Source organism: Geotrypetes seraphini, chromosome 4, assembly GCF_902459505.1.
Source record: "Geotrypetes seraphini chromosome 4, aGeoSer1.1, whole genome shotgun sequence".
NCBI classification, from domain to species: Eukaryota; Metazoa; Chordata; class Amphibia; order Gymnophiona; family Dermophiidae; genus Geotrypetes; species Geotrypetes seraphini.
Genome location: NC_047087.1, coordinates 105,026,026 through 105,051,203, shown reverse-complemented (window position 1 = coordinate 105,051,203; position 25,178 = coordinate 105,026,026). Strand labels below are relative to the sequence as shown.

The 25,178-nt window shown below is 40.8% G+C and overlaps 1 protein-coding gene across 2 annotated transcripts in view; it reads left to right on the top strand.

Moving 5' to 3' along the window:
• The window catches only part of RABL3 (RAB, member of RAS oncogene family like 3), a 52,139-nt gene extending 31,680 nt beyond the window's left edge, over positions 1–20,459 (top strand). For both annotated transcript variants that reach the window (XM_033941386.1, XM_033941385.1), the window contains exons 6-9: positions 5,412–5,562; positions 8,195–8,266; positions 16,434–16,472; positions 20,187–20,459. In XM_033941386.1, the coding sequence (XP_033797277.1) occupies positions 5,412–5,562; positions 8,195–8,266; positions 16,434–16,472; positions 20,187–20,252 (328 nt within the window). In that variant the 3' untranslated portion in view covers positions 20,253–20,459. The remainder of the gene's footprint in view (positions 1–5,411; positions 5,563–8,194; positions 8,267–16,433; positions 16,473–20,186) is intronic.
• Positions 20,460–25,178: the final 4,719 nt, after the last annotated feature.

The window sequence follows — 25,178 nt, the reverse complement described above, 5'->3', positions numbered from 1 at the left end:
AGATATATCTAATTTGAATATATGAAATTAGAACTATATATGAAATATATTTAATTTATTGAAGGGGTAATATATTATTTATATCTAAGACTTGAAAAGATTAATATGATTTATCAAATTAAATTTGATATGAACTATAATATACAAGGGGATTTAATGAAGGTTTAAATGAATAATAAGGTGGATAAAGAAATATGAAATGTATTGAATTAGAGAATATTTTTATGAATGATTAGTTGCCTGGGGGAGGGGATTTAGGTTTTGCATGACCAATGTGTGTTCCAGGACAAACATTGATAGTGGGAGGGTCGGGAGGGAAAATAGAGGGTGGGAATGGGAATCAATATATATTAATTGTGCTGAGATCTAATCATGTATATTATCATAGAATATTGGTTAAAATTTAATAATAAATAAGATGGATATAAAAATTTATTCTATGAATGTCAATGGTTTAAATCATCCTATTAAGAAAAAGAAAATATTATCGTTCCTTAAAAATCAAAATGCGGATATCTACTTCATACAAGAGACCCATCTTTCTGAAACTGAATCTAAAAAATTATCTGGGGGTTGGATTTCTAAATGTTTATTTGCACCGGCTTTAAAGAAAAAAGCTGGAGTGGCTATTCTGATAAACAAAAAATGCAATGCGAATTTCAAATTAATAAATTATGACCCCTTAGGTAGATGGGTGCATGTCGAAATGGATCTGGGAAATACAACCATGAATTTATTCAATTTATATGCTCCTAATACGAATCAAATGGAGTTTTTCAAACAAATTCAACAATTACTTTTACCACTGGCTACATCTAATTTAATAGTAGCAGGAGATTTCAATGCTGTAATGGATCCAATTTTGGATAAAAAACCAAGTAGAATTATGAAATCATTAGGCTTAGATAATTTGATTCAATCTTGTGATTTAGTAGATATATGGCGTATTCTTCATTTTAATGATCAGGAATTTTCTTTTTGTTCTCAGGTCCACAAATCCTTTTCACGAATTGATTATATATTTGTTTCTAATAACCTAGCGCAGCGTGTGATAAAAGCAGTTATAGATCCTATTATAATTTCGGATCATGCTGGTGTGTGGATTAATCTTCAAAATTATGATATTGAACATTTAAATTCAATTTGGAGATTTAATAATACTTTTTTAGCGGATTCAAATTTTCTCGAAGAATTTAAATTAAAAATACAAGAATTTTTTCAAATTAATGATTCAGATAATATTAATGCTGAGATTTTATGGGACGCTTTTAAAGCAACAATGAGAGGGAATATTATTTCATACTCAGCATATATTAATAAACAACATAAAAAACAATTTCTTGAATTAGGAAAACAAATTAAATTATTAGAAAATAAATTAATTGAAAAATGGGAAAATAAAACATTACAAGATTTATTAAAATTAAAAGTTAAATATAATGAGATTTCTTCTCAATTTGTGAGAAAAGATTTATTTAATAGACAAGTTCAATTTTACGGAAATTCAAATAAAGCTGGAAAATTATTGGCAAATTTCCTTAAAGCAAAAAAAAGAAAATCCAAGATTATTGCAATTAAAGATATACAAGGTAATACACACACTAACAATAAAGACATTTTAAGACAATTTCTTGATTTTTATAAAGATTTATATTCTTCTGAATCTTATGAAAATAAAGAACAAGATGGACAAAAATTTTTAAATTCATTTATTGGACCAAATGTTCCAGATCATATAAAAAGAAGTTTAGAAGAACCTATATCTTTAAAAGAAATAGAATCAGCATTGAAGTCTCTTAGAGTTGGATCCGCTCCGGGTGGTGATGGTTATACGGTTGAATTTTATAAATCATTTCAAAACATTATTTTACCATATCTATTAAAATTGTATCAATATCTAATGAATAATGGAAATATATCAGGTACTATGGCTGATTCATTAATTATTGTCTTACCAAAACCAAACAAAGATCCTACCTTGGTTTCAAATTACAGGCCTATTTCCTTATTAAATGTAGATGGTAAATTAATTTCTAAAGTACTAGCAATAAGATTGGCAAAAGCTCTTCCTTTCATTATTGATGTACATCAAACAGGATTTATTGCTAAAAGACACTCATCACATAACACCAGATTAGCATTTCACTCTTTAAATTTAGCAAAAAATATGAATGATCCAACTTTTATGCTATCTTTGGATGCAGAAAAAGCATTTGATAGAGTAGAATGGAAATTTATGTATCAATCTCTAGAATGGTTTGGAATAGGACCCGGTTTTATTAAAATGATTCAGACATTGTATAGCTCTCCTGGTGCAAGATTATATATAAATAACAATTTATCAGATAAATTTAATTTGCAAAGGGGAGTTAGACAAGGATGTCCTTTGTCTCCCTTACTTTTTGATATTGTTCTAGAACCCTTGTTAATTGCAATTAATCAAACTAAGGAGATAAGGGGAATCCCATTTTCTTACTGGGAATATAAACTTTCTGCATATGCAGATGATATCTTATTATATTTGAGAGAACCGGGGATTACTATTCCAAATTTACTTAATCTTCTAGAGGAATTTGGAAAATTCTCTGGATATAAAATTAATTGGAGTAAATCAGAAATTCTTCCAATTAATGTTCACTGCACCAAAGGATTATTTGATTCATATTCATTTATTTGGAAAGAGGAAGGATTAAAATATTTAGGAATTATGATCAAAAATACAATTGATGATACAGTCAAAGAAAATGAAAAACTTTTATTGAAAAAAAATTACAGAAATGTGTGAACAATGGAATCCTTTACATCTTTCATGGTGGGGAAGAATTCAAACAATTAAAATGATGATATTGCCTGTAGTTTGTTATCAAATGAGTATGATACCAATATTTTTTCAGGGGTCCTTTTATAAAAAATTAAACAATATTATTACAAAATTTGTTTGGTTTGGGAAAAGACCCAGAATTGCTTTAGTATCTTTACAAAGACCAATTATGGAGGGAGGGGTAAATTTTCCAAATTTTTATAGGTACCATCAAGCCTATATTCTAAGACAGGGTATGTATTGGATCCTCCCAGATCTCATGGAGAATGTACCAGATTGGCTATATTTAGAATGGCGACTCCTGTTCCCATTACATTTAGATCATTTAATTAGTATAACAATGCCCAGAAGATACAAAGAAAACAGAATATTATTAGACACTTGGAAAACATTAAGATATATAAATAACCTATCACCAGATCCAATTTGTAAATCACTAAATCAATCTATTTGGGTAAACTCCAGGATCAAAATTGGCGGATTTAAGATCGTCTGGAAACAATGGATAAGTGCAGGTATACGAACATTAAATGATGTCATTTCAGAAGGTTCACTGCTTAGTTTTTCACAATTGCAAAATAAATTTGGCTTAAATAAATCACAATATTTTAAATGGATGCAATTGAAGCAGGCCATTCAGGTAGGGTTCCCTGAATGGAAAAATCTTAATACCCAATATAGTCTGCAGGTTTTATGTTTCCAGGCGGATTTCTTGGGTCACCAAGCCGCAAAATGGTACAAATTGATATATGGATTTTTAAATAAAAAAAAGAAAACTGGTCTTAGGGATATTTGGAGTATTGAGATTGGACAGACAATTTCTGCGTCTCAATGGCCACGATTTTGGTCCTGGAGATTAAGATCTACAAAGTCAGCATCTATGAGTCAAACATGGATGTTTTTATTACATAGAGTGTTATGGACCCCTACGCGCTTGCAAAAGATAGATATTACTAGATCCAATAGATGCTGGCATTGTAAAATAGAAATAGGGACGTTAGATCATCTAATTTTTTTTTGTCCCTGTGTAAATGCCTTTTGGAATATGATTTGGCCCCAAATTAACAAATTACTAGAAAATCATGTAGGACTCTCATATGACACTGTATTATTTGGAACTGCAATGAGAACTCAGAGTCCGATCTCAGTAAACAATAATAAACTACTATTAATATTGACAGGAGTCGCCATGCAACAAATAACTCAGAATTGGAAAGACTATACCAAATTAAATTATACGTTCTGGTGGAACTCTGTCTGTCATATATACAAAATGGAAAAAGTAATAGCATTACAACACGGGAACATTCATAATTTCAATAAAATTTGGCAACCATTGACTAATTATTCTAATGATTAGATTTCTTAGCACAATTATAATACTTATATAGAAAAGGGGAGGGACATGTATAATTTTTAGAATCATTAATTGGAAAAAGGGGAGGGATGTATAACTTTTGATTATATATAATATATACTAATTATAAATTAAGTTGTATTAATGATAGATACAATGATATATAGTAATTAATTATATCACTTGAATTTCAAACATTGTAAAAATTGAAAAATTCAATAAATAAAATTAAAAAAAAAAAAATAAATAAATCAAACTTGACATAAAATGTCTTTTTATCAATGTATCATTGCTGAGTTTGAAAACATAAAAGTTATAATGCCAAGAAATTTGCTCCATTAAGCAAAAATAGCAACTTTTAAGAAAAACAGAACTTTATGTAATCAGTGGCTTTGAGGGACCCCAGGATGGGCTTTAAAAAATGTTTAAAAATTATTTTCTGATCAAGCACAACCAGATTAATGGGAAAATCTTAATTCGCACAATTTTTCCAACTTTAGTTTTTCTGAACAATCCTGCAGTACATACCTCTCTCTAGAACCGCAACACCAGGTATGGAAAAGCGTAGTAGAGCACCACAGAGGTGCTTTAGTAGCCTGGTGGGAGGGCTAGTGACCCACAGAGAGAAGAACTCAGTCCCATAAGCCACTCTATGGTGGAAAGTGTGAGGCCACCAAAACCCTACTATATTGCCATATAGGTGCCACCTGCATCCATAAGGGCTAGTAGGGTGGTAGACAGTTGAGTATAGTAGGTTTGGGGGGAGTTTTGGAGGGCTCTTCATAAATTATTGGGGGTTATGTACATCTGGTACCCTTTATGTGAATTTCACAGTAGTGCCCTCTAAGGTGCCCCACTTCTCTGTTGGCATGTCTATATGGCCAGTACAATGCTGGCCCCCACCCCTTGTCCAAATGGTCTGGATTTGGATGTTTTGTACGTGGACGTTTTTGTGATCGAAAATGACAGAAAAAGTTAGACGTCTTAAGGTTGGACATCCTGACAGTCAAGACATCCAAATAGTTCATTTTTTTTTTAAATGTAGACATCTAGTGGTTTCAAAAATGGACGTTTCTCTGTCCTGACTTTTGGATGTCTTGCGAGAAACTTCCAAAGTCAGAGAGACAATTTCGATAGAACGTCTATCTGTTATAGTATTTGCTATTCTGGAATAAATATGCTACTAATTAAGTGGTTTGTTTCCTTAATGAATGTGTTTGCTTTCATGAAAAGGGACTACGACCGGGAGCAGTTTGTGGATAACCAGATTCCATTATTGGTGATTGGTACCAAACTGGATCAGATTCCAGAGAACAAACGCATTGAGGTTTTGGCCAGGACTGCATTTTTGGCAGAGGACTTCAATGCAGAAGAAATAAATTTGGTTTGTATTGGTTTCCAGGCTTTCATTTTGATTGTAGAGTTTCAGATCCTGGTGGCTTTGGACACCATAGCTTTGGCTTCCTGGAATTTCTCTAATTCACTCGTTGTTTGTCTTTAAAACTACAGGCTGTTGCTATTTGCAGCAGAGATTTGTGATTTCTCCTTCCTTTATTTGCTTTTCTTTCCAGGAGTTTTCTATGATTAGATAGCAAGATTTTATTACCAAAATCATTGACTAACTCTATCTGGATTGGATTTGCCCTTATCTGAAATTTAAATTTTGTTTACAACCTGATACATTAGGTTATTTCTATAAGTAAGCACAGATGAAACCAAGGTGGGGTTTTGTTTTTTAATATATATTAGGCATGGATCTCCCAAATTCTTTATTAGGCATGGATCGCCCAAATTTCTATAACACTGTGCACAAATCCTAGAAACGTCTCTGACCAACCCATGGCCACATCCCTTTTTGGATCCGAGTGGAAAAGTTTTGTGCACATTTTTTATAGAATAGCGACTAAAAGATGCAGGCATAATTTCAATTATTGCCAATTAGCATCATTAATTGTTAGCGCCCAATTATCAGCACTGATTGGCTTGTTAAGCAATTGTGTGCATAATTTGGGCACATGCCCAAATTTGCACATTCGATTTTGAACACTATGGGCTAGATTCACTAACCTGCCCGAATCGGAACAATCTGTTTCCGATTCGGGCAGGTCCGACTGATTCACAAATCAGTCGTATTCAAATGGGGGCGATTGGAGGAACGCCTCCATTTGCGAGCAGGGATCGCATAGACCCTCATGCACAGACCCTAACAGTAGTGACAGGAGAAGCAGCCTCCTGTCACTGCTGTCAGGGCTCTGCCCTGATCTCTCCTGCCTGCCTTGATCTCTCTTGCCTGCTCGCCGGAATCTCCTCTCTGCCGCCATGCCCTGCAGTGCAAGCCCGTGGTTTTAAAGCAGGCCTGCACTGCGGGGAATGGCAGCAGAGAGCAGAAGAGTCCGGCAAGCAGGCAGGAGAGATTGGGGCAGAGCAGGACAGGCAGGAGCGTCTACACTAGCCTGACACACCAGCCCTGCCCGACACCCCCCATCCCGATCAAGCACGGCCAGCTCACTGGCCCCACCGCCTCACCCACGATCGGCCCACCCCAGGTCAGCCCAGGCGGTCGGGTCCGGCCCACTCGCCCCGCATACCTGTTCAACGGTTGGGAGGAGGAGGGGTACCCGGACCCTCCTGCTCCTAGGCCAATCTTCGGGAGCAGGAGGAAAGTCCTCCTGCTCCTACTCCCCCGGATGTCGCTGCACAATAGCGTTCTTAGGCCCTGCCCTGGCGCATCATCTGATGCACGGGGAAAGGCCTAAGGCACTGATTGGGCAATCAGGGACTTCCTTAGACTCCTCCCTAAGGAAGTCCCTGATTGGCTGAGGCACCCCAGGCCCCTCCCAAAGGAGGAGCCCGAGACGCCTCAGCCAATCAGGGCCTTAGGTCCCTACCCGTGCATCACATGATGCACCGGGGCATGGCCTAAGGCCCATATTGCGAAGTAGCATCGGAGAGGAGCAGGAGGACTTTGCGCTTCCTCCTGCTCCCGAAGATGCGATGAAGGAGGCCTAAGGAGCAGGAGGAACCGGGCACCCATCCTGCTCCCAAGTATTTTCAAGGTATGGGGAGGGAGGTGCTGGGTCCAGGCAACCCGGCCCGACCAGGGGTGGGCCGGTTGGGGTGCGGTGGGCAGGTCGGAGGGGTCGGTGACAAGGAGGCCTACGAAGCAGGAGTGATTTAGCACTCCTCCTGCTCCTAACCTTTGCGTAAGGGGGGGGTTGGGCTGGGCCAGGGGGTGGGCAATTTATGACTCTCCTGCTCTCTGCCGTCCTTCCTTGCAGTGCAGCCCCACTTTAAAACCACGCACTGCGGGGAAGGGTAGCAGAGAGCAGGAGAGTTGGGAGAGCCAGTAGTCAGGGCAGTTTTAGAGAGCAGGAGAGTCGGGAGAGCTAGAGAGAGTTGGAATAGGCAGAGAGAGCAGGGGAGCTAGAGAGAAGAGTTGGGGCAAAGCTGTTTTTTACACAAGTGACTGGTCCTCACCAGTCGCTTGTTCTTGATCGGCCAGCCAGTCGGTGTGTAGGGAAAAAAGTTTTGTGAATCGTATCCTTCCTGCTTTGCATGCCGATTCCCCTCATTTGCATGCACGGATCAGGATGGGATCGCTACACAGGTTAGTGAATCGGGTCGGAGGGAAAACGGGTCGCAAACCGATTGGTACACGATTGGTTTGCTTAGTGAATCTAGCCCTATATATTTAGGGGATTTGTGACCAGCGAGAAATAGTGCATTCCAGTATTGATAGGAATTAGAATTGCCCAAGCTTGCACCAGTATCCATCACCTCCAAGACCTATGCAGAGGTGAGTCTCATATGCAGGTGTCTGTTCTGCATCACAGCTACAAAAGTCTTTATGACATAACTAAAAATGTTTCGGTATTTTTTTATACCTGTCTTCCTTTGATTTTTAGGAAGACAATATGGTTTGAACAGGTTACTGTATAAGACTATACAGCCAGCTAAGGAGGAAATGTTATATACAGCGTCTGGCTTCTGTTGCTTATTGCTTTTTCTGTTTCCAGGATTGCACTAATCCTCGATATTTGGCTGCAGGTTCATCTAATGCTGTCAAACTCAGCAGGTTCTTTGATAAGGTAATGTTTGGGGCTTTGATGTACCACAGTTAATACACTAGTCTTTCTACTCCAGAATCTGTGGGACAGATTGGTGTGAATCACACTATTGATCACTGTGCCCTGTTCTAATTACCTGCCAGCTGTCTCGGCAAGATTATTCCAAAGAATATGGAAAAATACTGCATTCATAGCTAATGCTACAGCACAGCGAAACAATTTTTTCCTTCCTCAAATATAGCCCTTAGCACTTCTCCCTATTATAGTTAGCTATGCATTTTTTCCAAAAAACAATCCTGCTTCCTTTTTGAAATTAGTGTTACAACCATGATGATCTTCATTTGCAAGCTTTTCCTCTAGTATCACAGTTCTGAATGATAAATCATTCCCTTTAGAACTATTTTGAGAGTGGAACCAGCAAGAGCAGGAGATTTGTTCTGCCTATGCTGGTTCCAATCTCAAAATGACTGTTTGGTCCTCCTGCAGTAGTCTTGGCACCATTTCTGCTGAGCAGTGGCAGCAGGCAAGAAGAAGTAGAGTTTGTTCCTGTCCCTGAAGAAACTACTAGACCACCAGGGCTTCTTCAGGTAGGCCCAGGGAGGGCCTATGGGTGGTCAGGTGAGATGGGGAGCTGGAGAATGATCAGGAGGAGTTTCGGTTTCAACCAAAACCCAAATCCAGATTTTGGCCCAGTTTTAATACTGAAACTGAAATTCGGTTACATAAACACAAGAGTCAATCCATGCTTGTGAACTGTTTACAGAAGGGTTTCAATCACATCTTTCAGTTTCTCCTCTTTCAGCAGTGTACAGTGTCCTCTTCAGATTTTCCTTCTGCAAGCAAATTGAGAAGTTGTGTTCTGATCTGCTCTGTTCAGTTTTTATTAATTGGGGGTATTTTTCTTCTGTTTTGGGAGGCTTTTATGCTAAGAGGTCCCCATTTTTGGGGCTACTTTGCTTGGAAGAGGACACAGATACCGCAAGGGTGGGCTTCAGCTCGCAGGGCAACCCCCAGGTATACCTGTTGAGCCATCTTGCTTAGTGCTTCTTCGAGGCTCGGAGTCCATTCCCCTGGGAGCCAGCTCCTTCTGATTTATCAGAGGCTTGAGTGCAGGCTGTGGGACCCCTGTGTGAATCCATTTGGGTTTCAGGGAGCCAGCTACATTTTGATCTTTCCTTGTTGTACTGTAAGGATCTGTGGGGGTAGAGTCCTCATGCAGTATTTATCTAACTGAAAGCCTGAAGATCTTCAGTTGTGGAATGTTTCTTTTGTAGTAGAAAGACTTCCCCATTCAGTCAGGCTGCAGAAAAGCTGACACAGGCAGGCACCAGCAAAGCACAGTGAGTACAGCCCATTATTCCCTGTGTGGAAAATCAGGGGGGTTCTGAAAAAGTTAGTTTTAAGGGTTTCTGAGACCAAAGCTAGGGTCCCCGTCCTCCAAAACTCTCATGAATTTTTGACCTTCAGGGGAGCCCCTACGGTTTGGTACAATTCACTGGCAGTGACCATCTTGGATTATAAACAATTTTTTTTCTAAAGCCTCCATCTGTCTCAGAATCCCTGAATTTGGTTCAAAATCAACTAGGGTGGACTCCTCAGGCTATTCTGTCCCTGAGGAGCGTCTATGTTCCACGTGCCACAGTTTATGCGAGGGAGCCGGGCTTAGACTCCTTTGAGTCCTCTAGGACTGGTAAACCACAGGGGTTCCAAGTGGTGGGGAGAAAATCCCTCCCAGAGACCTCAAACAGTGAAGGCGCAAAACACAAGTGGGTCATTCCATGTCAAATGGTCCAGAGCGCCCCACTCAACCATCTCAGAAATTGTTGAATTTTTTTCAGGACCTCTAATTAAGATATCCAAAGTTTTGAGGCATAGTCTCAACTGGGGCCAGAGTTAGGGCCCTTTATGTGGGCCATTTTTTTGTATCCATGGAAAATGTCGAGTGAGGACCCACCTTAAAATTGGACCAGTTGACATGGAATTACCCAAGTGCATCGTTGCTGCGGAGCCCAAGAGAAGCCAATCTGAGGTCCTGCAGGGGTCTGTGGGGCCACCTTTATCCCAGAGTTTGTGAATCTCCTGTGGAAAACTTATTTGACAGGTCTTGGATGTGCAGCGCTATTTGGGGATGCACCAGCAGTGAGTCAGGGAGAGATCCCTCTTCTGGAGGTCTCCTCATCACGGAGAAAGCTGGCTCCCAGCCTAAGTGACCAAGCGGAACAGGACTGGGAAAATTGGAGGTCAAACTCCATGCTTTTATTGTCCCAGGGCTCAGCTCCTTTACTGGAGGATTCCAATTCCCTGACAGGAACCACGAGTCAAGAGGCAATAGTTGCCCTCCACCAAGGAGATTATCCATCAGTGCAGCAGCTGTTCAAGTTGGCTACCATCCCATATGTTATTATGAATACACTCAGGGAGTTGGATCCTCAGCAACCATCCATTTCACAGTTCACGGTCATGAACGACCCAGATGCTCAGACCACCCTTTTCCCTGTGCATCACTGAGCAGTGAGAGACTCCGGAAGGCTCCCCGAAGGTGTCCAAACTTTACTCTATGGCTCCTGGTTTTCACAGCTGTTTAGTCAGCCGAAGGTGGATTTCAAGGTGGCTCAAATGACTAAATGTATCTCCCTCCCTAGCAAGGGAGAAGTGATGTTAAAAGATGCACAAGATCACAAAGTGGATGTGGATCTTAAGAGGCAATTTTAAGCACTGGCTTTGGGGATCAAAGCTGCAGTGTCAGTCTCATTTGTGGCATGTCCCTGCCACCCCAGGTTAAGGCAGCATACTGTATCAAACAAAATCAATACTGTAGGGTATTTTATATGACAGCATTGTTGCTGGAAGCCATGGACATATTACTACTTGCTGGTATTCTTCTAATGATGGCATGGGAGAATTTTTAATCTCTAACAGTGGGAAGGCAGGCCAATCTGTGGGTTAATAATTCAGGAAATGTTGTATTGGGAATTATTTTCTTCTTCTGCATGCTTGAAAATGTTAAAATGTATATTTTAGAAGTACATTGGAATGCTTGATGCAGGATAGGATTTATTGTGGTACCTTAGAGGATACACAGAGGGATTTAAATATTGCTACATATGCCTTATTAAAGGTAAATTTAAATGGAATTATACCCCTTATTTGAATTCTGCAAGGGTAATAAGTTGTTTTATATCTTGAGTGGAGTAATGCAGCTTACACGTACTTGATTTTGTTTGATACTATGTGGAGGAGGATGTCTGCCTCCAGACAAAAGTAGTCCGTAAATCATCTGGAGCTTTGAGCCATTCATCTAGTGTTGAGGATACAGAGAAAGCCTTTGATCGAGTTGAATGGACTTTCATGTATCAGGCATTAGATTGATTTGGTATAGGTTCAGGATTTATACAAATGATTCAGACGTTGTATAGCTCCCCTGCTGCAAGATTATACATTAATAATAATTTATCAGAGCGTTTTGCAGAGGGGGGTTAGACAAGGTTGTCCCTTATCTCCTTTGCTTTTTGATATTGTTTTAGAACCCTTGTTATTAGCCATTCAACAAGCAAAGGGGATACAAGGTATTCCTCGTACAGACTGGGAATATAAAATCTCTGCTTATGCAGATGATATGCTGCTTTATTTGAGGAATCCAGAAACTACCATTCCATGCTTGCTTGAGTTGATAGAGAAATTTGGAAAATTTTCAGGATATAAGATAAATTGGAGCAAGTCAGAAATTCTTCCACTTAATGAGCATTGTACTAAAGGCTTATTGATTCATTCTCATTTGTATGGAAAGAAGATGGATTAAAATATTTAGATATTAGAATAAAAAACACACTAGAAGACACAATGAAAGAGAATGAAAAATTTTTATTAAAAAAAGTAACAGAAATGAGTGAGCAATGGAATCCTTTACATATTTCTTGGTGGGGGAGAGTCCAAACTATTAAAATGATGATATTGCCTGTGGTTTGTTATCAAATGAGTATGATACCAGTTTTTTTTCAGGGGTCCTTTTATAAAAAGTTAAATGATATTCTTACAAAATTTGTTTGGCTGGGTAAAATGCCTAGAATTGCCTTAGTACCTTTACAAAAATCAATTGCGGAGGGTGGGGTAATTTTCCAAACTTTTATAGGTATCATCAAGCCTATATTTTACACCAGGGTATGTATTGGGTCCTCCCAGAGCTCATGGAAAATATCCCAGATTGGCTGTATTTGGAATGGCAACTCATGTTTCCTATAAACTTATCTCATGTTCTTAGTATTCAAATGCCTAGGAAATATAAAGAGAACAGAATATTGATGGATACATGGAAAACTTTGCGTTATGTTAGCAATTTAAGTCCAAACCAATACACAAATCAACAAATCAATCTTTATGGCTAAACTCCAAGATTCAAGTTGGCGGTTTTAAAATCGTATGGAAGCATTGGATTATTGCAGGTATACGGACTCTAGGTGATGTTATTTTAAATGGTAAACTGCTTGATTTTTCACAACTGCAACATAAATATGGTCTAAACAAATCACAAAGCTTTAAATCGTTGCAGCTGAAGCAGGCTATTCAGGAGGGGTTCCCTGAATGGAAAAATCTTAACAATCAGTATAGTCTGGAATTCTTATGCTTTCAAGCGGATTTCTTGGGACACCAGGCCACACAGTGGTATAAATTGATATCTGGATTTATGAATAAAAAACCAAGGACTGGTCTTAGAGACATTTGGAGCATTGAGATTAAGCATCAAATTTCTGCATCTCAATGACCATGAATTTGGTCTTGGAGAATGAGATGTATATTGTCTGCATCTATGAGACAAACTTGGTTCTTTTTGTTACATAGAGCATTTTGGACCCCAGTTAGATTACAAAAGTTGGATAGCTCTAAGTCTAATAGATGCTGGCATTGTAATCTGGAAGCAGGGACTTTAGATCATTTATTATACTTTTGTCCCTGTATCATGGCCTTTTGGAAATCAATTTGGTCACAAATTAATTGTTTATTAGAAAACCATGTAGTTCTATCATATGATACAATCCTATTTGGGACGTCAATGAGAATAAAAAATCAAATTTCATCAAATAATAGTAAACTTTTATTAATAATGACAGGAGTCGCCATTCAACATATCACCAGAAATTGGAAAAATTACACAAGATTTAATTACACCTTCTGATGGAATTCGTTGTCTCATATATACAGAATGGAAAGAACAATTGCCATACAAAAAGGGAATTATAATAATTTTATGAAGATTTGGGGGCCATTGACAACTTATTGTAATGATTAGATGCCTTTTTACATTGAAAGTATAATTATAATTATGGGAGGGGGTGGTATATAGTTATAATATAGGTTTAATCAATATCTATGAATATAGCACATGTATGTTATTTTTTGATTATAATATCTGTGAAAAGGGTGGGTGGGGGAGGGAGATAATTTAAGTATTTAAGATGACAATAGGAAGAATTTCAAGTGATGTGTATGATTCAATTGATGTAATATTGTGTACTTGATGGAGGATGAAAAAAATGAATAAAGAATTTGAAAAAAAAAAAAAAAGAAAGACAGAGTGTTCTCAGTCAGTGGCACCGTGGTAGCTTATGTGTTCAGACAGGGAGGCATCAGAAGTTCTTCATTGTGTCTGGAGACCCAGCTGTTGTTCAAGTGGGCGGAAGCTTATCTTCAGATGTTCTCTGCAGCCCATGTAGTGGGAATGGAAAATGTACAGGTTGACTTTCTCAGGCAACAGACTCTAGACCCAGGGGAGTGGTCACTGTCCCAAAGAGCATTCAACCTCATTGTCCAGCTTTGGGGAACACCGGCAATGGACTTGATGGCTTCAGCCAAGAACACAAAAGCAAATAACTTCTACAGCTGAAGAGACAAACTGGGAAGCAATGGGTTGGATGTGTTGGTCAAGCCCTGGCCAGAAGAGAGGCTTCTATATGTGTTTCTGCCTCATCCCATGGTGAGCCGGGTCATCTGCATAATTGCAAATCACCTGGGACTTGTGATCCTGATAGCTCCAGATTGGCCTCGCCAGCCTTGATAAGCAGATCTAGTGCATCTCCAATGAGACAGATGCTTTAAACTACCGGTACGCACAGGATTCCTCAGTCAGGGACCAATTCTCCTGGCGAACCCTGAGCAATTTGGTCTTATGTCATGGCTCTTGAGCACATAGCCTTAACCTCATAAGGGTTATTTGGAGGTAGTTGTTTCAACTCATCCTCGGGCAAAAAAGCCATCAATGTTTGTGATTTACGCTAAGGCCTGGAAGGCTTTCCAGCTTTGGTGCGCCAAAGATTAGGTACAACTTTTTGAGGCATCAATTCCTGTAATCCTGGTATTTCTGTAGGCCAGACTAGAAAAAGGCCTAGTGGTGGCATCTCTCAAGATTCGGGTGGCAGGCTTCCAAGCTGAAGGAGGAAAGCTATCACCCAGATGTGACCTGGTTTTTGAAGGGGGCGCTTAGGTTGTGGCCTCTGTTGCACTGGCCTTTTCCATCCTGGAATCTTAATATCATTTTGTAGGGCCTTTCTAAGCCCCTGTATGAGCCTCCAAGAGGCATCCCTTCTGGATCTCACGATGAAGACACTATTTCTAGTGGCAATACTCAGTGAGACAGATCTTGGAATTGCATGCTCTTTCCTGCTTCGAGCCCTTCCTCTAGATCACAGAGGCTAGGGTTTCACTTCGTACGGTCTCTTCCTTTCTTCTGAAGGTTGTGTCAGCCTTTCATATCAACCAAGAGGTTTGTTTGCCCCCTTGTCATTCTACAGATTCGATGAAGCAAGACAAGATATTGCAGAGGCTGGATATATGAAGAGTCTTATTCCACTACCTGGAATAGACCAATGATTCTCGACTTTGACGTTCTTTTTATTCTAACCAGTCAGTCAAGGTGAGGCAGACCAGCTTCCAAATCTTCTATCACCAGATAGGTTCGATTGGCAATATTGTCAATATATATTGGCTATGGCAAACAGCCACCTATTTCTCTGAAAGCTCATTCAACCAGAAGTGTGATGTCTTCATGGACAGAATCCCGGGCAGTTCCACCTGATGAGATCTGTAGAAGTGACTACTTGGTCTTCTTTTCATATCTTTACAACGTTCTATAGCGTGGACGTGGTGGCTTGAGAGGACTCTGCTTTTGGGTTCTTGGTTTTGTGGGCAGGCTCATCTGTCCCACCCTAGAAGTCTGACGCCGCATTGGTATGTCACCTAATGTACAGACTCCTGTGTTTATGTAACAGAATGAAAGATCTCCTGGATAATCTTTCTGTTAATACATACAGGAGTCTGTATGGCCCGCCCTGTGGGTTTTGCAGTTTGTCTGCTTTCTGCCTTGGACAACTCTATAGTCTGGAACTAGAGTTCTTCTACTGCCAGTTGGATGAATATGTCTGAATAAATTACTAATAAAGTATTGAGTTTGTTGAGTTTTGGAGCTCCTTATGTGTTGGTGCTAGTTGCACACAGCAGGTTGGTTCATGAATATATTTATGTTGTAAGTTCATGTTAATTTTTTTTTTTTTTTCATGAGTTATAGAGTAGAAATGTATGATATCTCCAGGGAAATTCCCGTGCCCCCTCCTTCTCTCTTCTATTACAGTGAAGATTGATTGCTTTGGTACAAACTGAAGAGGGCGCTATACTCTACTGCTGAAGGAGGAGGAGCTGAAAGACGTGATTGATACCCTTCTGCAAACAGTTTGTGAACATGGATTGATCACCTAACATACAGACTCCTCTAGGAATAGAGGCAGATAAGGAGTAGAAGTAGGAGCAACAGGAGAAGAGGGGCTAGATTAAGGAGCAGTGTGACTCTTCTCTGCTCTACTCAAGTGTCTCCTCCTTTCTTCATCTTCCCTGAAGGCTGCCTGGAAAGGAGAGGTTGGAGCAGAATATTCTTGCTGCTCTGGAGTGTAAAATGAAGTGGTAGAACTATGTTTCAGGCTGTTCCTCCCTCCACCCCCAGAAATTAAGCCCTGACACAATAAATCTAGTATCAGAAGTTGGGGGGAAGGATTTGAAACATTTTGTTATATAAGAGGTAAAACTGGGTTATTAACATTTTCTCGTAACCTTTTGGCCTCCCATCTGTGCTGCTACATTCTCAGATGCCATGTTTTCTTTATCTAAACGTTTCATGCTGATTATATTTTCTGGTTTGCTTCCCTAGGTCATAGAGAAGAGGTACTTTATACGAGACGGCAATCAGGTTGGTTTCTTTAGCCTATTGTGGAGTTAATACTAGCTCTGTATTAGCCAAGACAGCAATCAGCATCTCTTCATCTTTATATGTCTTCCAGTAAAAATATATATTAACAAAGAATACTCTGTTTTTGAGGCTTAGTATAAATATTTATCTTTTTTAAAATTAATTATTTTATTGAATATTGCAAAGAGCATACAAACCATGAGCATATAATAACATCATCCAGATAAGTGCATGTTGTTGCTGTCACACACCCATCAAACTGCTCAATAGACATTGAAATCATCTATACATAGCCACTAACTCATATCTTCCCTCACATACACCCCAACCCTCTCTTTCCTCATCCAATACTCAACAAATAACAGCAGCTCCTATTAAAAGTTCCCAAAATTCAAACAACCTTCAAATCCTATCATAGCAACGAGGTCTTCCATATTTTACTGTGGTCAGTTTATACATATCATGCTAACCACCCAGTTTGGCAATGACTCGCCACCAATCAGGACAGATTGATTGCTTCCAACTAGCCGCAATGATCAGTCAGGTAGCTATCAGGGCCATTTGACAAAAGTGCAGTTCACCCTCTTCTAGCTCCACCATATATATATATATATATATATATATATATATATATACACACACAATAGTGCTGCTTCCCATTTTATAGGTATCAGGTGTCTGTTTACCCACTATCTGTGAGAGCACTCGAAAGACTGAGAACCAAAACCTTTGTACCAACCTACATTCCCACCACTTACGTATATAGGTTCCCGCACCCTACAGCCCCTCCCACAAGTCTTAACTGTTCCTCTGCCCATATTAGCTAGACAAATGGGAATATAATACCATTTCATAAGCACTTTATATCCATTTTCTACGAACAGAGTCAATATGAACAAAAGAAACAAAAACCCTACTCTTCAAAAAAATACATAAAACCTATATAAGAAAACTAGATTCTTCCCAAATTCCACCTACAATATGATCTACTCCCTAACAAATCAAAAAGGCTCAAACCACTCCTTTGTACCCCCTAACATCAAGACAATTCTCATGTAACCCACCTAGGTATCTCCAAATATGACAATTCTCATATAATCCACCTTATGTATCTATATTATCATGACAATTCATATGTAACCCACGTATGTATTCTGTATTATCAAGACAACTCGTATGTAATCCGCCTTGAACCGCAAGGTAATGGCAGAATAGAAATCACTAATGTGAGGCAACCTGACCCAGTATAAGAACATAAGAACAGCCTTACTGGGTCAGACTACTGGTCCATCAAGCCCAGTAGTCTTAATCACCCCTATCGAGTTAGTGTATAAAATCTGAATCCATTCCCACAGCCAAGGTTCCAACCTGATAGCCTCCAATACTCAAAACATAAAGGGCCATGAGACCCTATTGAAGGCCTTTTCCTAGTCAATTGACAAAAGCACAGTCTCCTGCTATAAATGATGTGCCTGCTCCATCAGAGTAAGAACCCTCTGTATATTGTCCCCTACCTCCTGTCCTGGAGTAAATCCCAGTTGAATAGGGTGTACAATGCTGGATACCCAACTCATGAGTCGATCTGCCAATATTATAGTAAAGATCTTCGTGTCTACCCCCAAGAGAGAGATTGGTCAGTAAGAGGTGCAATTCAAGGAATCCTTCCCCCTCCTTCTGGATGACCATCACCCCTGCCATTTGCATAAAATATAGCAGTTGATTACATGCTTCTAATGAATTAAGAAAATGCAGTAAAGGGGGTAACAGACAATCTCGAAAGCACTTATAGAACTAGCTTTGATATTAAATTAAAATATCTTTGTCTGAGCAGTTATATATTATAATTCAAGCGTTCTAAATCATAAGTTCTCAACTCCCATCGTACTGCTTCTAACCTCTGCTCCACCACTATTCCAAGGCTGGGGTTTATGAGTAGTTTCAAGTTTACCTATCTGTTATAAAAGCCTTTGTACAGTCTCCTGCCTCTGTAAATTCCAAAAAGCTGCCAAAGAGATAAGGTGGCCCCTTCCCATGCCACCTCAGGTGAGGCACCACAACCCTCATTGAATTCTAAGTAGTCCACAAGCCAATGTTCCACCACTCTACACACCTCCAGGTCACCCAATAGACTATCATTGAATTTCCAGTATTTTTTCCCTTAACCCTCCAGTTGCTGAGACAACTCAACCCAACCTGGTACATGGTCAGACCAGGTTATATACTCTATCCGTGCATGGCCTATCCTCAGTAGTAGGTCTCTTTCTATAAATATGTAGTCAAACCTTGAGTAGGAATCATGCACAGAAGAATAATGAGTATACTCCCTATCCCTGGGGTGTAACCAACACCACCTGTCTTCTACATTGAGGGTTCATACTGTGTCCTGTAATACTCATCTATTCTTCCCATAGCCTAGAACTCTCCCAGAATTATCTAAAGAGGGGTCCATGGATAAATTAAAATCCCTCCCCCCCAAGGTTCAGTGATCCTTCTCTGTGTTATAATATCTTAAGGACCATTCCCTGCAAGAATTCTTCCTGCTTGGTCAATGTATATGTGCCCACCAAGATCAAGTACCTAACCTGTGGGACATTGAGCACCTTCTTAATGTCCACTTTCAACCCCCTAGCCAATTTAAATGCCCACTCCTCCCTTTTTAGCAGAGCCCACCCGAGATGCCCAGTAAGTCTCAGGGAATCTAGGATCCCTCACATATTTTTCATGGGCTCGGAACAGATGTGTTTCCTGCAGAAAACAAATGACCCAAATTCTAATTTACTTCAGTAGCATGAGCTTTGTCCCTCTGTCTGTCTGTAGAGTGCAGAGTTTGTCAGTTACTCTTTATGAACCTGAAATATTTTCTAAAGCATGCCACTATGCAATCTGGCAGTGAAGCAGCCCAATTACTGCTATGTTCGAGCAAGCTGCCATTCAAAATTTATCTTTCATTGGTATAATGTTTTCTACTTTGAGATGTGGAAAGTTTTTATTTATATTGATGCCAAAGTAGATTAAGAAATGTGGCACTTTGGAGACCACGTAGTTCAGTTTCCTTATCATGGATTTCTCTTCTTTATTTATTTATTTTTTTTTTTAATTCTTTATTCATTTTTAAATCAAACAAGTGCACAAAAATATATCATAAATTGATTCCAATATAGCACTATAAAATCTAACACATATAATCTAATAGACATTAAAAATAAAACCCTACCCACCCACCCTTCATCAATTATTCTATAAAATATATTATTCTTTATTTAAAATGATCTTTCTATACTTCATACTGAGACATGGAAAGTTCAAGAGCACTGATTCCCAGAAATTGTAAGAGTCAAGTTGGCATCTAGATGACAGTAGACAAGTGATAAGATTGGCCACAACAGACACATAAGAAAGGTGCTATTGCTGCTGCTTTTTTAAAAAAAATTTATAACTTTCATAATTGCATTCCTCAAAAATATTTGAAGATGAAGGAAATAAGCAAATACGAATCTATAAGAAAACGCTATCAGGTAATCAAAATCCCCAAAATCATTTATCCACAAAATATAAAGGAGCCAAGAGAAGGAAAATATTTTAAAAATAGGAAAAATCTTATAACATTATACCATAATGATCACTCAGCAAGCTGGTTAAGGAATTTCTAGGAATTAACTAACATTTACAGGGCTATTGCTGCTTCTGCCATGACAACTTTTTGTTCTCCTACAGATTCCAGGCTTTTCAGAGCGAAAACGATTTGGTGGAAGTACATTCAAGAGCTATCATTATGACTGAAAAACTATCCCCTCTGTCTCCCATCTGAGACGCACAGGAAGCGGTATTGTACCATTCCAGCATCCCTTTGGAAAAAAAAGGCTTTTTTTTTTAACTTTGGAGGATTGGGACTTCTGACAATCCAAATACTATTTGTCTGCTTTTCTGTTCTTAAGTTTCATGAGCTATGTGTTATTAAAGTTTGGAAGGAAAGCTGAAGGGTGAGAATAGAAGAGACCTGTTTGAGATTCCACATCTCTTTCAAGCTATCCTGGAAAGCTTTCATTTAGCAGGCCAACATTGGGTTTGGACTTGTTCAATCAACTTCAGAGCTGTGAAAACTTTTACAGTGTGTTATGTTATTTTATATAGTAAAGAAATGTATTTCCAGTGTAGAAAGCACACGAGTCCTGTGAGGGATGTAGAAGGTATCATCTTACGTTTTTAACTCCACCTCCCTGCATCAACAGGCACTGTCCTCTCTCCTCAGTTTTTTCCTTCTGAAAGTGATGAGAAGGTGTCTTTTTCATCTGCTTTGCTTTGCTTATTATTTTCAATTACAGTGGTACCTCGGTTTACGAGTGCACCGGTTTGCGAGTGTTTTGCAAGATGAGCAAAACACTCAGCAAACTTTTGTCTCGTAAACCGAGCACTACCCTGCTAAAGAGCACTCAGCAATGGTGGCCCAGAGGTGAGTAACTGCCTGCGGGTGCTGCAGCGATTCCAAAGTGGTGCCTTCCTTCCCTTGGGGTCCCCGTGCGGCTGCCCTCCCGCGTTGGCCGATGCCTCTGCCGTCCGTCAGCGCCTCCCAGCTCCCGATCCAAGCCTGCCACCATCCTGAATGAGCATGCGCGCAGCCTCATTTCTCCTCTCCTAAGTCAGCCGCTGCCCCGACAACACGCTCACCACGTACAAGCACGCAGGACTTGTACATGGGGGGGTGTTGTCGGGGCAGCGGCTGACTTAGGAGAGGAGAGGTGAGGCCGCGCGCATACTCATTCAGGATGGCGGCCGGCTTGGATCGGGAGCTGGGAGGCGCTGACGGACGGCAGAGGCATCGGCCAACGTGGGAGGGCAGCCGCACGGGGACCCCAAGGGAAGGAAGGCACCACTTTGGAATCGCTGCAGCACCCGCAGGCAGGTACTCACCCCTGGGCCACCATTGCAAACTTTGGTTGTGGAATGAATCTTCTGAGTTTGCATTAAGGGCTATGGGGAACTCTGCTTTGATAAACGAGCGTTTTGGATTACGAGCATGATCCCGGAACGGATTATGCTCGTAAACCAACGTACCACTGTATTATTTGAATCTACTAGCCATCTCAGCAGCACAGGTAGTGAAAGAGAACAATGTTCAAGATGACTTTCTCAGTCGACAGACACTGGACCCAGGGGAGTTGTCCCTGTCTCAAATAGTGTTTGACAGGATAGTTCAGCACTGGTGGCATCCAATGTTCGATCTAATGGCATCAGCCTGCAATCACAAGGCTGCACGATACTTCAGTCGAAGATGTGAGCGAGGAAGCACCAGGATGGTGCCTACTAGGGATCTCTTATATGTGTTCCCACTTCGGCCAATGATAGGCTGAGTCATTCAAAGAATAATAAATATAATATAATACAATACAATACAACATTTATTTATTTACCACAAATACCTCAACAAAGTTCATTGTAGTTTAACATCAATAAGAAATGGAGACTGTGTCCAGAATTACAATCTTAAAATCAACATTACATTTGCTACTACTTTAACGTCTTAAAACTTTTATGATCAGAATTAATTGAACTGGTAAATTCTTCCAAAGTTTTGCAACTTCATAAGCAACAGTGGAGGTAAATTATCTGGTATACTTTATTTCTCCTAACCCCTGGAAATTGAAATGGGGAATTCTGTCTTAAGGTAACAGGCACAGAAGAAAATGCTTTCTCATACTGGAGAAAATGGGAAAAACAGCAAAAGTGACCTCTGTGTTCAACAGGATTTATTTATTCATTCACATAAAGTATTTATGTGAGTAAAGAAATAAATCCTGTTGAACACAGAGGTAGCCTTTGCTGTTTTTTTCTGAATTCTGTCTTAAGCCATGTAATCCTGCTTCAGAATAGCATGGTAAGAGACATATACAATAGTGTTTCTCCTTCATTTCGATTGTCAGATCATCTCTTCATCCTAACAGGCTCTGGATACAATGAGAGAACGGACTCAAAGGTTGCAATTGCCAGATGAATACGAGCGGACATTTCCTCTGCTTATATAGGATGTAATAAATGTCCACCAGTTTCCTTGAAAGCGCATTCTACCAGAAGTGTGGCTTCTTCATGGGCAAAGTCCAGGATGGTTTTGTTTGAAGAGATTTGTAAGGCAGCTATGTGGTCCACGCTTCACACGTTTACTAAGTTTTACAGAGTGGATGTAGCAGCACAAAGGACTTCGCTTTTGGGTTTGCTGTGCTAGCAGCAGGCCCTATTATCCCACCCTAGGCTTGAGGGACTGCTTTGATATATCCCAGAAGTTCAGGACGCTTATGCTTTTTTCACTGGAATGAAAGATTAGGTTCTTACCTTAATCTTCTTTCCAGTAGAAAAGCACATGAGTCCTGAAGCCCACCCCTATCAGTTTTCAGTATAGTCTGCTTTTAGCATCAGACAAGTATGTTTCTGCAGATGCTTGTCTAATGGCATTCAAGCAAGACAAAACAATATAAAGCTATGACTTCAGAGAGACAGAAATGTCTGCACAGGTCTTCTGACAGTCAGAGCAGGACAAGTGTTAGTGATAGTTGCACTCAGGTAGGTGGTTGTTTTTGTTCCACCTTGTTAATGCTATGTTGCATTTGGTAATGAGTTGTACTTTCTTGCAGAGCAAATCAAAAGTATGTTACCGGGGAGTTTCCCCATGCCCCTCCTTGTTAGTTCTCTTTTAGGTGTTATCTCTTCTTTTGTACAAACTGAGGAAAGAAGGCAGTGGCCATTAGTGCTGCCCGATTCAGGGAAAAAAAATGCGATTCGATTCAGCCTATTGAATCGATTTTTCGATTTGATTTTCCAGCCCAATTGGGTGGTTTGTTTTTTTTTAAACATCCTGGTGGGTTTATTTTATAACCTCTTCACCCTTTTTATAGCCTCTTCATCCCATTTTCCTTCTCCTAACCACACTGGCACTTTGGTGTAAACAAACAAAAAAGACTTTCCCTCTCTCTGTTAAATCCTAGCTCACATTTGCAGTCTAACACCAGCTCTGGCAGGATACACGTTTCAAATCTGACATATTGTAATCACAAAACAGAAAATAAAATGATTTTTTCTACCTTTTGTTATCTGGTCCTTATTCAAATCTTGTTGGTCCCAGGCTCTGGTTGTCTTTTGATAACTTGCTTGCCAGGGTCTCCTTCTTTCTCCTTGCTAACCATCCATCTTCCATCTCTGTCCTCCCCTTCCCCTTTCTTCCCCCAGAGGTCTGGCATCTTTCCTTTTTTTCGTCTTCATCCACAGATCCACCTTTTCTCAACTACCCTTTCAACCAGCATCTCTCCCTCCTTCCCTACCATCCCAGGGTCCACCATCTCTCCCTTTCTTTTCCCAACTACCCTCCTATCCAGTATCTCTATACCCCCTCCACACCATCCCTTGTGTTCAACTTCTCTTCCTTCCCTCCCTAAATCCCATGGCCCATCATCTCTCTCCCTCTCCTCTATTTTTAGATCCATTATTTCTTCCCCCCCAAAGTCCCCCCTTCCCTCCCTCTGTGTACTTCTACACCAGGGCCCATTCCCCTGAAGGTCTGTCTCTCTCCTGAAGGCCTGCCTGCCCCCCTGAAGGCCTGCACCCAAGGTTTGCCTATCCCTCCTGAAGGCCTGCACCTCACCCCTTAAGGCCTGCACTCAAGGCCTGCCTGTCCCCCCTGAAGGCCTGCCTGTCCCCCTGAAGGCCTGCATCCAAGGCCCTGCCTGTCCCCCCTGAAGGCCTGCATCCAAAGCCTGCCTGTCCCTACTGAAGGCCTGCATCCAAGGCCTGCCTGTCCTTCCTGAAGGCTTGTACACCCCTGCGGAAGGCCTGCACCCCCCCCTCTCCCCCCCGGAAGGCTTGCGTGTTCCCCCTGGCCTCAATTTACCTCATTTCATCAGCCTGCATAAGATCGCTAGTGTTAGCGATCTTTGCAAGCTGCCATCAGGTCTTCCGAACTGCCTTCTCTCTGCTGCGGTCCCGCCCCCTCCTCTGATGTCAGAGGAGGGGGCGGGTCCACAGCAAAGAGAAGGCAGTTTGGAAGACCCGATGGCAGCTTGCAAAGATCGCTAACACTAGCGATCTTATGCAGGCTGATGAAATGAGGTAAATTGATGCCGGGAGGCCAGGGGGGAAGCCGAACAGAAGCACTGACACTCCCCACTCGCCCTCTAAAGCAGGAGCGGCAGCGGCCAGCCAGCAAGAGGCAGCGCTGCCGATCCTGCTTTAGGGGGCGAGGGGAAAGGGTCAGTGCCGAATCGGGAGGCCGATTTTTTGTTTGTTTCTTTGTTTTTGAATCGATTCAAACCGATTCACCTGAAATGAATCGGTGAATTGATTCGAATCGTGAATCGGGCAGCACTACTCATCAGCCCCCCTGCTGATTTCAGCTTCCATCCCCAGCCCCTAAGACTCACCAGCCCCCCTGCCGATTTCAGCTTCCATCCCCAGCCCCCAAGACTCCCCAGCCCCCCTGCCGATTTAAGCTTCCATCCCCAGCCCCCAGGACTCACCAGCCCACCTGCCGATTTCAGCTTCCATCCCCAGCCCCCAAGACTCCCCAGCCCCCCTGCCGATTTAAGCTTCCATCTCCAGCCCCCCTGCCGATTTAAGCTTCCATCCCCAGCCCCCAGGACTCACTAGCCCACCTGCCGATTTCAGCTTCCATCCCCAGCCCCCAAGACTCCCCAGCCCCCCTGCCGATTTAAGCTTCCATCCCCA